Source organism: Pogoniulus pusillus, chromosome 13, assembly GCF_015220805.1.
Source record: "Pogoniulus pusillus isolate bPogPus1 chromosome 13, bPogPus1.pri, whole genome shotgun sequence".
NCBI lineage: Eukaryota > Metazoa > Chordata > Aves > Piciformes > Lybiidae > Pogoniulus > Pogoniulus pusillus.
Window position 1 is genome coordinate 24,184,641 of NC_087276.1, and position 15,234 is coordinate 24,199,874.

Genomic DNA, 15,234 nt, shown 5'->3' on the forward strand with positions numbered 1-15,234 from the left:
TAACATCATTCTTCAGCCAGGGCAAGGAAACCACTAACCTAGCGTGTACACAGTGCCCACAGGAAAGAAGGGGGGGGAGCTGTTGAACCCAAGGCTCCTGTGTAGCAGAAACCCAGATGTGCCTGCCTGCCAGGACAGATCTGGCCGTGGGATTACCAGATGCCTGGGCAAGTTCCCGCAGCTCACAGATTACGCCGCAGGTGCTCCTTTTGCCATCAGTGATGGCTGGAATGTGCACGCTCCTCTTAGCACAACTTAATTAACAAAGAAAGCCTGTCTGCAGCCATCTCTCACCACCCTCCTCCCCTCTGAACGACACACCTTGAAGACAAACTGATGGGAGCGGGATTTTTCTCTCTCGATGTGATTTCTGCATGGCTGAGCAGCATGTCCCTGGGAGGGAGAGGGGAGCAATGAGCAGCGCAGCTGCAGGCTGACAGACTCCCACCACCAATGCTGGGTCATGGTTGGGCTGCAGGGACAGCCAAAGCCTCTCTGCTCTAAGTGCTGCTGCCTGACTCTTTTCAGCCAGGATTCAGCTTCCAGGATTTGTTGAGTATAAAGAGAAAAAACTTGAGACCAGGCTGGAACAGACTGTTCAGAGACATTGTGGAGGCTCCCCTGGAGACTTTGAAAGTCTATCTAGACGTGTTACTGTGCAACCTGAGCTAAGGCGAACTTGCTTCAGCAGGAGAGCTGGACTAGATGATCTCTAGAGGTGCCTTCCAGCTGAGCTCACCATTCTTTGATTCTGTACCGTGGTGCAGCCAGCTGCTGCCTGGGGGAAGATTAGTCAGTGGCAGAGGTGAAGTTGGCCTGGAGCAGCTCTTTGCCCCATCCAAGGGTGCCTATGCTCCTTTCCTCCACCCTGAAGCAGTCAGATACCCGTTGTGGAGCAGTCCCACCCTTACCCTCTTCTCAGACATGTCCTTGGGTGTCCAAAGCAGGTAATAAAGGTAATGAAAGGTCTAGAGCACAGCAGGGGGCTTGAAGAGCAGCTGAGAGAACTGGGTTTGTTCGGCCTGGAGAAAAGGAGGCTGAGGAGACACCTGGCACTCTGCAGTTCCATGAGAGAGGGCTGGAGCCAGGTAGGGGTCAGTCTCTTCTGCCGAGAGACCCTCCCGGGAGAAGGCGGAGCCCTCCCTGAGCAAGCAGCAGCCTCCCCGCGGGCAGCGAGGGGGCATGCGCGGGCGGCGGCGGGGCCATGCGCAGGGCGTGGGCAGGCCTGGCCGCGGCGGCGGCGCTGGTCCTAGCGCTGGCCGCGTCGCTGTGGCGGCGGCGGCCACGACCCGTGCGGGAAGTTCTCTTCTTCCCTTCGCAGCCCATCTGCACCGAGGCGCTGCTAGCCGAAGCGGAGGGTCCCGGCGCGGTGAGCCGGCCCTGCCGCTGCCCGCTGCCGCGGGGTGACTGCGCCCTCAGCCGCCTGCTGCGGCGCCTCCTCGCCGCCCGCCGCTCCCTGGAGCTGTGCCTGTTCGCCTTCTCCAGCCCGCAGCTGGCCCGGGCCGTGCAGCTGCTGCACCGCCGCGGCGTCCGTGTCCGCGTCGTCACCGACGCGCAGAGCATGGCGATGAAGGGCTCCCAGATCGGCCTCCTCCGGCACGCCGGTGAGGCGTGAGAGGGGCCGCGGCCGGGCGCTCGGGGTGGCTGTGGCCTAGCTGACAGCTGCGCGGCAGGCTGCAGGACCTGGCCAAGAGCGCCAGAGGACTCCTGGAGCGAATGGAGTGTGACCTGCAGGGGGAGGAAGGTTCTCTTCCCCCTCTGCTCTGCCCTGGCGAGGCCACAGTGCAGTACTGTGTCCAGCGATGGCATCCCCAGGTCAAGAGAGACAGGGAACTCTGGAGAGGCCCAGCGGAGGGCTGCAGGGGTGCTGAGGGGAGGGGAGCACCTCGTGTGAGGAGGAGAGGCTGGGACCTGGGGCTGTGTAGCCTGGCAGGGAAGGCAGATGGTAAAACCACCTATAAATACCCCTAAATGGTGTGGCTGTGAGGATGGGGCTGGGCTCCTCTCCGTGGTGGTACGAGAAGGGGCCGTGGGTACAAAGCAGAGCACAGGAGGGTACACTGAAGGAGAAATGGCTTTGCCCTGAGGGTGGTGGAGCCCCGAAGCAAGCTGCCCAGAGAGGTTGTGGAGTCTCTGGAGACTTTCTGTCCTGCCTGGACAGATTGCTGTGCAAGCTGGTCTAGGTGACCCAGCTTCAGCAAGCGAGGGGTGGCCTGGATGATCTCCAGAGATCCCTTCCAAGCTCTGCCGTTGTGTGATGCCGTTGACTGAAGAGGTGGTTGTGTCTTTGTAGGGATCCAGGTACGCCATGACCAGGAGAGTGGTTACATGCACCACAAGTTTGCGATCGTGGATGGGAGGATGCTGATGACAGGCTCCCTCAACTGGACCACCCAGGCGATCCAGAACAACCGGGAGAACGTGATGGTGGTGGAAGATGATGAGTACGTGAAGGCTTTTCTGGATGAGTTTGAAAGGATTTGGGAAGAGTACAACCCCAGAAACTACAGATTCTTTCCCAAAGACAGTAAATGAGCTGTGTCACAGGGCTGGTGGGGTACATAACAGAGAGCATTTGTGGACTTTGTTTATAGCTGTTGTTGGTTTACCCATCTGGGTGTCATTTAGGTAAGCTACTCCAGAGGAGCAAAGAGCTCTCTGAAGTCCCTTGGTGTGGATCGCTCCCTTGTTAGAGTGAGTTGTTTTGTGATGGGGGCTGTGGCTGAGCCTTAAAGCGACAGGCAGACGCTCTGGTGCAGGCAAAGTATGGTCACAGGGTGCTGAGTAGGTGTTTTAGTGGTGAAACACATTTTCCCACTTGGGATTCTGGAATGGTAGACCAGTGACTCCTCTGTACCAGTAACCCCAAAGGAAGAGTTAAGAGGGCTACAGAAAAGCCAGATTTCATTGAGGGAGATTAAGCACCTTCCTTTGTTTCTTCTTGGTATTAATTGTTGAAAGGTTCTAAGAGGAACTCTGTGGGAAACACAAAGGCAGAAAGCACATTTTGGTTGGGCACATGTTCTTTGGTTTAGGATGAGCAGAGCTCCAGTGTAAAAGCATGAGAACAGATAATAGAGACACCTCCAGCCCTGACCATCCATAGGGAAACAGCCTCTTCTAAGGGGCATTTTCCATGCAGATACTTAGCTGGAGAAAGGTCATCTTCCAGCAAGCAAGCATTGGGAAGTCGGGAAAGAAATGAGAACCATTGTTTGGGAACAGCTGGTGTCTTGAGAGCAAACAGGGCTGGAGTTTGTCCCCAGCTTCAGGGTGGAGTGGTGGCAGAAAAGCCCAGTTCATTTCCATGGTGGAACACCTGGGCCTGCCCTTCTTTGGTGAGTGACTTCCACCACCTGTGTTGGCAGCAGCAGGGTGGGGAACAGCGAGTGAACAGCAGGAGGGAGGAGGTAAAACCTGTCCCTGCAGTTCGTGGTGGAACACAAGTGAGTGTAAACTTAGGGATTTGAAACCTCTAAACAGCCTCTGTGTGAAAATTACTTTCTAGAGAATGTAAAGTGCCTCAGAATGTCTCAGGTGTTTTCTGCTGTTGGCAGTTTTGTTTGATACAGTGGTGGTGCCACTGCCACTGTTCAATAAACCATTTTCACCTGGTTTTTGCACTCCAGGCAGTTGGTGTGGGTGTGTTGGTGGTTCCAAAGATCCAAATCATTACAAATTCCTTCAGATCTGTAGGTGTTATTTGGGATACCTGGAGTAACATCAGTGGATTTGCTCTGTTTCAGAAAGCTGCACTGGCTCTGGAGCAAAGTTACTGTTACCTGTGGGGAAGCAGCTTTGGAAGAGGCTAAGGAAGGTCATTCTCTATAAATCCCATCCAGCAGCATTAAGTGTACACTCTTTAAGCAGGTGATTGCTGTCAAAATGCTACTTGGTCTATTCTCTTAGGGCTACAAAGATGCTGAAGGGCTTGGAGCATCTCTGTGAGAAGGAAAGGCTGAGAGACCTGGGGCTGTTGTGCCGGGAGGAGAGCAGTCCCAGAGGGGCTCTTCCCAATGCTCAGCAAGACCTCAGGCAGGGGGCAGGAGCTTGGGGGCAAACTCTTCTTAGTGTTGCAAGGGGCAAAGGGCACAAACTGGAACTCAGGAGGTTCCATCTGAACAGGAGGAGAAACTTCTTTGCTGTGAGTGTGCTGGAGCCCTGGAGCAGGCTGCCCACAGAGGTTGTGGAGTCTCCTTGTCTGGAGGGATTCCAACCCGGCCTGGACCTTGTGCTCCTGGGCAACCTGCTGTGGGTGCCCCTACTTTAGCAGGGTGGGGGTTGGAGTGGATGATCTCTAGAGTTACCAGAGCAAACACCTGACCTGTTTTCAGGCTGAGAGCTCTGCTCTGTAGTGTTGTTTTTAAAAGAAACTCCTCAGTACACAGCATGCAAAGGGTGGTGCAAAAATAGTTTATTACCATACAGTTAATGTAAAGTTAGGTCATTATATTTACAAAATAGAAATGATCAGCTACATCCACGGGAACCTAGCATGTCACACCAGAGTTTGTAAGGAATAAATACTGTGAGGAGAAAGTGACATTTCTGTTACAGTGAACAGTTGGTTGGCAGCAGCGGCTCTCAAAAAAAGCACTGAAATAAACTGGAGTGGGAGGGAGAAGGGAAGGAGAGAGGAACTCACACCTACTCAGAAACAGGAGTCTCCAACACCCATTTGAGTCTCCACCTGCCAGGAGTCTCCAGCTCCCTTTGCAGAGGGAGAATCTCACGTGAGATGTTATTCCCTGGACTAATCTACATGGAAAATGCCTCTGAAAAGAGGCTGTTTGTCCTATGGGTGGACAGGGCTTGAGGACAACTCTGCTTCCTCCGCAGCACCCAGCTGTGATCACGCCTGGGTTTGAGCCGCAGGGGTTTCCAGTCGCCACGAGGCTGCAGCATCCTGCTCTGCTGCTGCTTTGTCACATCGCAGGGAGGGGAGGCGCAGCGCTGGCCACCGCATCACATCATCACAGGCACCGGGAGCTGACTCCTGTGTCCTCACTCCTCACAATTCCTTTGGGCCATCTCCAGAGTCCGTGCTGCAGAGCGTGGGGGGTGTGTGGTTTGAATCCAGAATGTGTCCCCTTCAGTCACTGGCCGTGCTCAGGCACTAAGCCAAGCTTTCTGTTCTCCGTAGCGAGGTGGAGGAGAACTGGCCATCAGTACCTGGAGGGCGGTGCTGCTCCAGAGCTTCCTTTTCTCTCTCCTCAGAACTTCACACTTTCAAATAAACGTGTTTTTAAAAACCATCTCAACTGATCCAGAACTCCAGGTCCTGGGAGGGTGGACACAGGTCAAACACTGTGCTAGTCATAGTTACTTCCTACTTAGTGGTCTTTAGTATTTTACAACATGATTTGCTGTCTCTGTTTTAGAACAAGGAGTGAGTGTCCTGCACAGGCAGCGTGTGAGGAAAGCATGAAGAAAAAATGTGCTTGCACTCATCAGTTAAGAGTTTGTGCTCAGCTGCTTTAGGTTAGTTGGTACCAACTTCTCTGGCTCTGGTCTTTGCTTGGTTTCTTTTAGGGACCTCAGAGCAAGGCAGAACGAGCTGCTGGGGCTGACTCCTGCCTTGTTTCCAGCCCAGTGCTCCCTGCTCCTGCAGCAGTACGTTGGATCTGCTTGTAAGGAATGGCTTCTCTTACAGGATCGTGTAAGTTCAGGTCAGCAGTGACTAGGTTGGTCTGGAAGTGCTGTTTGGAGTTACACACTGCGCTGCTGCAGGACACCTGTCGGTACAGTGGGGTCTGGTGGTCCCTTGTGAAGTCCAGAGCATTTTCAATGCAATGAAGGTGCCAGTGTCAGCACTACACCAGTGCCTCCCAGAGCCAGGGGCTGGCTGCACCCTCTGCAACTGCCTCGCAAGGAGAGCTGTGTGCGGTCTGTGCGCTGGCAGGTAGCACTTCACACCAACACAGTGCCCAGCGCCACCACCCAAGGCAATGCTGCAGCCTTCTCTGAATGGAGAAACAACCCTGGGTTTGTCACAGGGTAAGGTGACAGGTCTCAAACAGACTGTACACAATCTTTGGGCAGGTATCTTCAAACCTAAAGGTGTGGATCAGCAGAAAACGTTATTTCTAATGGTCACCAAACCCCAGTGGGCTGGACACAGGACACTTGGTTCTCCTCTTCCAACCCACACCTGGGACATCTGTGTTAGAACACCAGTGGGAAAAAAAACAATCAAATCCATGACTTGGTCACAAAAAGAAAAGAGCCCTGCACGAATATCTGAGTAATAAATATATACATGACCTGCCTGGAATGCTATAGAGGTCTGACATTGCTTTGAGAAAAGAGAAGGATAACAAAGCTTTTCCTCTTTAAAAAGAAACCAACCACAAAAAAGGGAAATACTAGAGAGGATCAGCAAAGGGTGACAAAGGGTCTGCAACATGCCAAGTGCTGGAGACAAACCACAACCATAACAATGCCAAGTGGCAGTGCAAGAGGTCTAGAGCTGGTACTAAAAGTTCTCCAATGCAGCCCCAGCCACCTCTGATACGGAGCAAAGCAAAGAGACTCTTCTGTTTGCAAGGCAGCGGCACCAGGCTTGCTGTGGAGCAAGCAAACACAATTGGCTGCATTGTTTTACATACAGGCAAAGCAAAGGTGCCATTTAAAGAAGGGTTGGGGCTGTTTCAGAGGAGATGGTGCAAAGGGTAGGAAAATTTCATGCAGGGAAGAACAAAAACTACTCAGAGTCATTGTAATGTGCCTGTAGTTTCACCTTCATTACACTTGAACTTTCCTAGCCTCCCCCTGCCCCATTTCAGTACTGTCACTACTGTGGCATGGTGGAGAAGGCAGCAGCTTGCATCTCACTGGGGAGCGTTGTGAAGCAGGAGCACCCCCCCGACCTCAAAGTCCTACCCTGGCGTGCACAGCAGGCACATGGACCACACCAAAAAGTGAAGGCCGTGGCTGAGGCCATGTCATGCAGGCAGATGGTGTGGCTGGACTCTGCAAGCCTGCAGTGTAGCCAGGGAGCTTGCATTCTGCTCCCTATGCCTCCACACTTCCTAATTTAAATAGCCTCTAATTTCTACTTGGAGAGGGATGAAGCTAAGGACCGTTGCTATCAGTGACAAGCTTCACAGAGGGCTGCTCCTCACCTTATGGGAAAGCACTGCACTCCAGAACTAGTTCTATTTCCAGCTGTTTATTGGTGCTGCAGGGGCTTGCGCTCTCTCTCTCTCTCTCTAAAGACAAGGTACTGCCTCTTGCTTTGGCAACATGCTTACTTTCCAGGCTGCAAGCAGAGAACCTGAAGCCTGGAGCATGGCCTGCAGCAATGGTTCAGAAACATCACAAGCAATGGTTCAGAAATACCACAACAGTCTTCCCACCTACTTCTCCTCTACTCTATGACCCTCCAGAACTCCTAGCTACTACCACAGGACATCACATGCAGCATTCCCACCTGGTAAAGTGTTGCCCCAAAGGGTGAGGTTGATCCTGATGATGTCAGGAGGCCACTGCTCACCCTCTGAAGCACCTTAGGTACAGCAGAGCCAGGCTGAGTTTTCCAAGAAGCTTGACTGCCCAAAGGAACATGGCTGCTCCTCCAAGCTACAGTCTGTGAGACCACCACCACTATGCTCATAACCCCTCTTTGCTTAGAGACAGAGATTTTAAACCCACGAAGTTCAGACATAACTGCTCTGGCTTGTTAGGCATTGCCATGTTCCCTGCAGCTGTCCTCCTGCCATCCAACACACTTTATTGCAGCTACACCTGGAGTCAGTGCCGGGGGTTGTTTTTTCACCCCACCAAGCCAGCTAGCTGAAGCTCCAGAGAAGCTGACCAGTACCACTGAGCAGTAGACCCCATGGCTCTGACCCTGTTCTTACAGGTGCCCTAGCAAACCTCCAGTCAAATCCTTTTACAGCTGTCTCAGGGATGGTGAAGGTGACTGACATTGGTCTGTACAAGGCAAAAACAAAGGAGAGGAGAGGGAGAGAGGAGAGAATCCAGCTTCATTTTTGCCAGTGCTGGATCCCCGGCAGTGCCTCAGTGAGCAGGGGCAAACCACCCTGGGTGAGGACTGGACACAAGTGGCCCAAAAGTTGCAGACAGTCCCTTGCTTAGTGGATAAGCACAGCTACAGAAGAGGAGCAAGAGCTACACAGGTGTTCCTGGTTGATTTCCCCCCTCCCAACATCTTATGAGTATACATAAGCACACTGAGGCCCCCCCTCTCCTCACAGGGCAATTCAGCACCTGAGCACAAGCAGAATGCACCATCTCTGGGCCCTCCCTGCCTTCAGCATCCACCTGCTTTGCTCAGCTCCCTCTGACACTGCATTTTTACTGCACCTTCTTCTGCCTTCCTGCACTATCCAGCACCCAAGTGACTTTGCCAGCATGCTGCAGTGATTTTCTGCCTTCCACTTACCCAGCTGCTCTCTGTGTTAAGAAATAAGGCTCAAAGCAGGAGCACTGGTAAAGAAAGGAAGCCTTCTTACTCATCAGGCTCAACTCCTACTCACAGGCAGGACATTAAGAAGCAAGAGAGGATTTCTTGCTGTAAGCAAGCACACAGCTCTGCGAGGAGCCTCAAGATGTTCAGTGGCATGAGCCTGTACCAGAAAGGGATTGTCTTGTGTGTTCCACAGCAATGATGTGCAAAGTACATAGCTTTTAGTCCTCATGCTTAAAAGGAGTGCTCCTGAGCAAATGAAGTGCACAAAGGCAAAGCAGAATTTGCTAGGGGGCATAAGAAAGGTCCTTCAACACCCTCTGACTATGGAAAGCACTATGGTGAGCTCAGCAAACGTCTTGGAGAGCACATGCCTGATGATGAGGGAAACCTTCATACAAGTGGCTGAGCAGTTTTCCTACCCTGCTCCTATCTCCAGGACTCCATATACACCTTGGCACAGAATACAAAGCATGGCAGCAGCAGAGCATCCGTATACATGCTCTGCCTACTGCACAGTGCTGGCATCCTGGCTGGGGTCAAGTGGCGCTTCTAGGCTGCCATGCACTGCCCCAAGGTGTCAAACCAAGCACTCAGCCATGGCAAGGCCACACAAGCTGGACAAAAGCCTGATTTACATCTTGGTTAGATGATGCCATCTCCTGCAGAGGGTCTGGTGGCTGAAACAGACACTTGCTGCCCCAAGAGGGGGGATGACCTCTTCAGCACCCACCATAGTTCAGCCTAGCAGGACTGGAGATGGCTGTCCCCAGCCCTGCAGTGAGAGTTGTCCCTGAGACCTGTGCTCATACCACCTGCCTAGCAGACCCAAAACCAGACATGAAAGCACACAGAGCTGCTAAGCACCCAAACGACAAGAGAAAGCTTTGCCAGGACATGTCTTTAACAATCCATTCTGACGTGAAATGAGTCCTTCAGCAGCTAAACTAGGCCGGGAAGCCAACATGCCAGAGCACTGCTTCAGCCTTGCTCTCAGCCAGGGCCATTGGCCAGGCAGGACCACGAGGTGAAGGATCTTCACAAATGGCACCTTGAAATTTAGCCTGGGTTGAAGCCATCATGTGTGGGCAACCCTGCTGCAAAGCAGCACACGTTTCTTCTAGGAGGACAGCCTCTGCTTGGCTGGCCTCATGCTGCACCTAGTGCTACCAGCTCCCTCAGCTCCTAGTTTGCATCTGTTGACCAGTGCTAAGCGGTCTGCTTTAAAGCCACAAGCTCTTGGGACTGAGAAGGTCTGAAGCACAAACTGGTTTTGAGACTTTTATTTCAGGAAAAAAAAAAAAAAAAAAGATTAAAGAATTAAAATAGGAGCTGCCCTGCTGACAAGAAGAGTCGAATTCAAGAAGCTGATAAAAAAGGAGCATTATATGCATTGAGCACTGTGCATTTTCAGTCAATATTGGCTCTACTTTCTACTCTACTTTCCTTTGACTAGGAAAAGGGAGTTTCACATGCGCACAGACCCTGGGATACACGGGACTCAATGAGAGGAAGGGAGTAACAGCAGGAAAAAAAAAACCAAACCAAAACAAAGAGAGTGCTGGGCTTGATCTAACAGAGGCAAGAAAGTGATCTTACAGCTCGCCCCCACCCCACCCCGCCCCAAACACCGACTGCGACCACCGGCGAGGCGGGAGGCAGCCCGACGGCGCATGCGAGGATCTGCAGCTCCCTATCCACAACCACCTGGGCAGCCACCAAAGCTGGCCGGGCTTCGGCAGCGCCTACATTCAGGACACGGCACAGAAGAATCGTTTCTTGCATCCTTCGCCAGCGAGACGTCAGTGCGGTGCCTCCGGGCTGCGTACGCCGGCACGGGCTTGAGCTCCCCAACAGCTTCCCCCAGGCTTTCCCCCCCGGTAGGTGCAAGTAATGCAACTGAGATCAACGGTTAGATTAGGCTCCTGGTGTGCTCTGAGCACTGGGTCTCTGACAGCAGTAAGAGCTCGGTCTGGCTGATACCACCCAGGCCCTGCTTGCATACCAAGGCTGGTTGGTATGACAGGCTAGCTTATTAACAGGCTGCTGAGCCTTAATACTGACACTTAGTGTAATGGGTTACAGTCAAGGAAGGATTCTCCTACAAAGCGCTGAAGAGAGGGTCCAAAACCCCACCCCTCCTCTCCTTCTCAGAGTCTCTGGAGCATCTCACAAGCAGGGAACGGAGCCGGGGAGGTGAGGGGATGGCAGGGGGGGGGTCACCACCACCGTGGCGCCGGGTCCCATGGGGGCATCAAGACGAACGACAGCAAGGACAGTCGTAAGGAAGGAGAGACAAACGGTGCTGGTGCTGTGCTGCCTCAAGCTGGGAGGTGCGCGTGGTCAAGCGGAGCGGGGAGAACTAGTCTTTCTTCAAGTCCCTGGATTCAAAAAGCTTCAGGCGTTCTTGCACAGTCAGGCCTTCCTTCAGACTCTGGGAGAGAAAAGACAGACAGCGTCGGGGGTGGGCGGGCAGGAGGCGGCGGGCACCTGGCCCACGGAAATGCTCAGGCGAAGGAGACCTGGGAAGCAGGAGAGTGGCCTCCTTGGTGGAGAGATTAGTGGGGCATGCTAAGAGAAAACACATGGTTATGGAGGATGGTTACTGGTGAATGGTGCCTAGAGAGAGGGTGAGATTGCAAACGGACTGGGCACCATGCTGCCAGCAGGGCTTGGCTCCACTAGGAAAATGACCCCTGGAGCCTGTAGTGCAGCGGTGGCTGGGACGACTTCACCAGAGCTCAGGCGCTGTGGGAGCTCTGGGCAGGTCAGCTTGGATCTGCTATGCTAAAGCATGATGCTGCTGAGTAGGACCTGCATGCTGGTCCTCCTCCCTTGGTCACATCGCTGCAGCACCTGCTGGATGTGTGTCCATCTGGGACAGTCCTGGCTCTGCTTAACGAGCAGCTTTTGCTCAAGCAGCCCTGGAAACTGCTTCTCTTACCAGCAACAATCCCACCCTTTCTCCAACCCCAGCGTGGGGGCTCTCCAAAGCCAAAGCTGCCTCTACTGCAGGTTAGACAGAGGACTGGTAAATGCTTGCTTCAAGTCTAGCAGGATCTGATGGCTGATCCAGTTCAGATGCAGCATCCAGATACCAAGGCATGACACTCAGCCAACAGAAAAGCCCACTCTGCTGGCCCTCAGCATTGGGATTTGTGAAATCTCTTGCCTACAAGTGAGGACCCAGTAGAAGAGCAACATGAGGGGTAGAAACCCAGGAGCAAATTGCTTGTTCCCTGTATGACTGCTTCAACCTTAAGGTAGCCCCAGGAGACACAGAAGCCTGAAGCCAGCCCTCCTCCTGCCTCCACATCAATTCCTCCCGACTTGCAAGGAATTCACTCCGCAGCTGGAACATTATTTGCTTTACAGAACAAGGCACAGACCTGAAGGCAAAGACCCTTTAATTACCAGGCAGCCATCTCCCCTCTTGCTTATCCTTCCTTGACTGTGGTGCCACAGGACTGCAGAGGTGCCAGAGGACTAGCAGCAGGTTGGACTTTTAGGCTGGGTTTTCTTTAAGTGTGTTTATCAGGGCAAGACTCCATGACAAACTTGCCCCGAGGCTGTGCAGATTCCCATGGTTATTGTATTTCTTTAAATGCTTCTCCTCCCACAGCCCCACCAACACAGACCAGCTCTGCGAGGCAGCACGGAAATGAAAGCACTAAACTGGATTGGTTTGAGTTTACAAATGCTGAGTGCTTTCTGCTCAGCAGGCAGCAGTCTCCTGGGACACGAGGCTCTGAGCACACACTTCCTAAAGGAAGTTTACTTTGGGCCTCTTTAAATGAGCAGCAGCCCATGCATTCCAGTTTGTACATCAGATGTCTCATGAGATGGAAAGAGACAACAGAAACCATGGAGTCATAGTCTGGTTTGGGACCTTTAAAGTTCATCTATCCCATCCCATCTGCAGTAAGCAGGAACATCTTCTATAGCAGGTTGCTCAAAGCCCCAAACAACCTGACCTAGAGTGGTTCTATCTACCACCTCTCTGGGTGACCTGGGCCAGTGTTTCGCCAGTGTCACTGCAAAAAGTTCTTCCTTCTATCTAGACTATACAAACCACTGGACTGTTCTGCCTGAATTCCAGCAAACTCAACCCTGAGGCAGTCTCACAACCCACTGGAGCTGCTGACAAGGAGAGCCTGATGAAGAGAGGCTAATACAGGATGTTATCTGTGATAAACAGATCCTCGTCAGACTTCTCGTAGCTCTCCAGCCACTCCTTTGCCACCGTGCTGGGGAGCTGCCCTCTTCTGCCTAACCTCTCTCTGCAGATGTTCTAACTACAGCCTTTACCATGGGCCAGTAAATTAACTACTGCTGCAGTTACTCAAGGTATTTGGTCATTTGGGCTGGCCTCATCAGCTCCCTCCTTTTGCTGGATGAGCTCAGAAGCCTCAGGCCAGCACGTGGGATGGAGCCAACGGGATGGAGAACAGCAAAGTGGACACAGGGAAACTGAAGAAGTTTAGAGAGCAGGAGGAGGAGGTTATTGGGCATGGAAGACTCTTTTGTTAGGCACAGATGAACCTAAAGAAGCAGCAGTTATAGGTAAAAGAAACTGAGGGCAGTCCAAGGCATCTCCTCTGCAGGTGAGATGGGGGCCACCATTTCACATGCTACAGGCCTTTGTGGGAGATGTATTTCTAGGCATCACTGACCCACTCTCCTGCCCGGCTGGCAGCAGACCAGCTCTTTTCCCTCCAAGCCCTGGATGCTGCTGAAGTTTAGTCTGAGGCATGCAAAGTCATTCAAGCATGCACACTCAGTGTCCCACACTCCCAACACGGCAAACAGGAGACCGTGCCCCGCCGTGTCCAGATCCTCTCTGTGATGGTGGCTGTGTTGGCGAGGGCGGGAGGGGCAGGGAGACAAGAAAGTCATATTCCCCAAGGAAGAGCCAGAGAGACAGCACTTCATATGGGTCTTGGGTCTGCTGGCTTCTCCCCTTCCCCCTCCCCCAGGGAAATAATTAAGAGAAGAAGGGCTCTGGTTTGCCATGAGGCGTGAGCAGTGCATGCAAAAGTGGGCCGCTCCAGTGGGCAGCTGCGTCCCTTGGTGGGTGCCAGTTTGTTTACCTACGTGGCAGGGAACCTGGACTCGGGTTCATTTCAGTTATCCCATGAGACCTGCTCAATAACGGACTGTTGGAGGAAAAAGCAAAATAAAGAAAACAAAACAAACACAAAACACAACAAGAAGCTCATAAATCCTAAATGCATTGGCGTTGGCACAGCCCCAGCCCCCCGCCCCAGCAGCGATGCGAGCAGGCAGCGTGCCCTGGCAGAGCCCATGCTTGCTCTCCTTTCTTCCTTCCCCCACCAAGCGACACACACTGGGCACCACATGGTTCAGTGGTGTGGGTTGAAGTGGTGAAGGGAAACCCAAAGTCAGACCTGGCCCAGCAGGTCTGGGCTGCCCCTGAAATGCAGAGAGCTGCTCTCTGTATTGGTGCAGCACAGACACCTGGAGCTGCTGAGCTGCCAGAGCTTGGGTGGTGACTGTTCCCCCAGCATGGGCAGTGAGCTGGAAGCCTTTTGCCTGCCTGGCTTTCTCACTCTGCCCAAGGTCCCAACCACTTCAAACATCAGCATGAGACACCAGGTATTCACTGGTGTGAGACAAAGCAGGTTTTGCCCATGCTGGACCTTTCTTCACTGCCCTATTGTTAACAATGGCTTCTGCGCAGCTTTGTTTGCCCTTTTTATCCCTGTGGTCCCACAGCAACAGCATGAGTGTAACATGATGTAACTCTGGCTGTCAGCAGGCCAAGCAGACAAGCTTGGCACAGCATCACTGAGCTTTGGGACCTACAGCAAGTACAGAAGGGCCTGAGGAACATGAGGCCATCTGCACCATGTTAACACACAAGCAAAGCATGTGTTAAAAACGCCCAGGACCAAGGCACCATTTTTCCACACAAAGACAAAACATCTTGCAGTGATGAACACTAAAACCTAGAAGGATGTGCACTTTTCCACCTGAACTGAAAACGGGGAGCAAATACTGGGAGAATCCTCCTGTGAAAGACCAAAGAACAAAGTGAACTTCACCCTGTTTTTTTTTCAAGCAGGGAGAGGCTTCATGCCTCGATCTCAGCAGGGTGAGGAGCACGTGTGTCCTGCTGGGCACTGTGAGGCGAGGGGGCCCCTCCTGGCTGCACTGCCAGCTGGTTTACAGTCAAAAGCTCCCTTTTCTTCCCAGTGCCATTCAGGCTAGCACCAGTGACTGGGAAATTCTCCATTTTCTTCCCCTACTGATTTCTTTCCACTTGGGATCCCCCCAGAGAGTAACGCTGGGCATTCCCATCGCACAGGGCAGGAGGTCTAAGCTCACCTTTGACCTGATATTCCTTAGTTGCCGGCTAACACTGGATCTGTCTTTCTTCAAGAAATCAGGGTTGCTTTTTGATTTCATAATATCTGAGGAGGAGGAGAAGAAACAGCATTAGCATGGTGCCCACTGGGGGTCTTCTGCCCTCCCAGCCCAGGAAAGTGCCCCAGTGAGCCCGACTCCAGTGCCACTGCCAGAAGGGCAAAGGGAACTCTCAGGGGTCACCACTGCCCTGGCCCATGAGCAGCACAAGGTTTCCCAAACACCAAAAGGCTTTCAGAGCTCATCAGCTTCCCATTCCTGAGCCAGAAGGAGAAACTGCCATAGGAGAGCAATTTTGGTGAGACTGTCTGCAGAGAGTGGGGGTAGGAAGCAGTAGGAAACAGCAAGAAAAGCACCAAGCCTCCACTTGGAGCCATTATGGCTTGAAACAGCAAAAAGGCACCATGCCAGAGCAT

At 52.8% G+C, this 15,234-nt stretch overlaps 2 protein-coding genes across 9 annotated transcripts in view; one reads left to right on the forward strand and one right to left on the reverse strand.

The window, feature by feature from the left end:
* Positions 1 to 1,204: 1,204 nt before the first annotated feature.
* PLD6 (phospholipase D family member 6) lies at positions 1,205 to 3,623 on the forward strand. The gene is made up of 2 exons (XM_064152736.1): positions 1,205 to 1,604; positions 2,294 to 3,623. The coding sequence occupies exons 1-2, from the start codon at positions 1,205 to 1,207 to the stop codon at positions 2,533 to 2,535; spliced, it is 642 nt and encodes a 213-aa protein (XP_064008806.1). The 3' UTR covers positions 2,536 to 3,623.
* A 771-nt stretch (positions 3,624 to 4,394) lies between these two features.
* The window catches only part of MPRIP (myosin phosphatase Rho interacting protein), an 87,515-nt gene continuing 76,675 nt past the window's right edge, over positions 4,395 to 15,234 (reverse strand). For 5 of the 8 annotated variants that reach the window (XM_064153582.1, XM_064153581.1, XM_064153580.1 and 2 more), the window contains 2 exons: positions 14,780 to 14,865; positions 4,395 to 10,865 (listed from right to left, as the gene is read on the reverse strand). In XM_064153582.1, coding sequence (XP_064009652.1) covers positions 10,794 to 10,865; positions 14,780 to 14,865 — 158 coding nt within the window. In that variant the 3' untranslated portion in view covers positions 4,395 to 10,793. Of the gene's footprint in view, positions 10,866 to 13,521; positions 13,588 to 14,779; positions 14,866 to 15,234 lie in introns of all 8 variants that reach the window. The other 3 variants (XM_064153578.1, XM_064153584.1, XM_064153579.1) reach the window with 2 other exon arrangements.

Excerpts from the sequence above, each read along its gene's own strand:
- PLD6 (XM_064152736.1), top strand. The coding sequence starts at position 1,205 with ATGCGCAGGGCGTGGGCAGGCCTGGCCGCGGCGGCGGCGCTGGTCCTA. Across the intron at positions 1,605-2,293 it reads CGGCCTCCTCCGGCACGCCG|GGATCCAGGTACGCCATGAC; the intron begins GTGAGGCGTGAG and ends GTGTCTTTGTAG.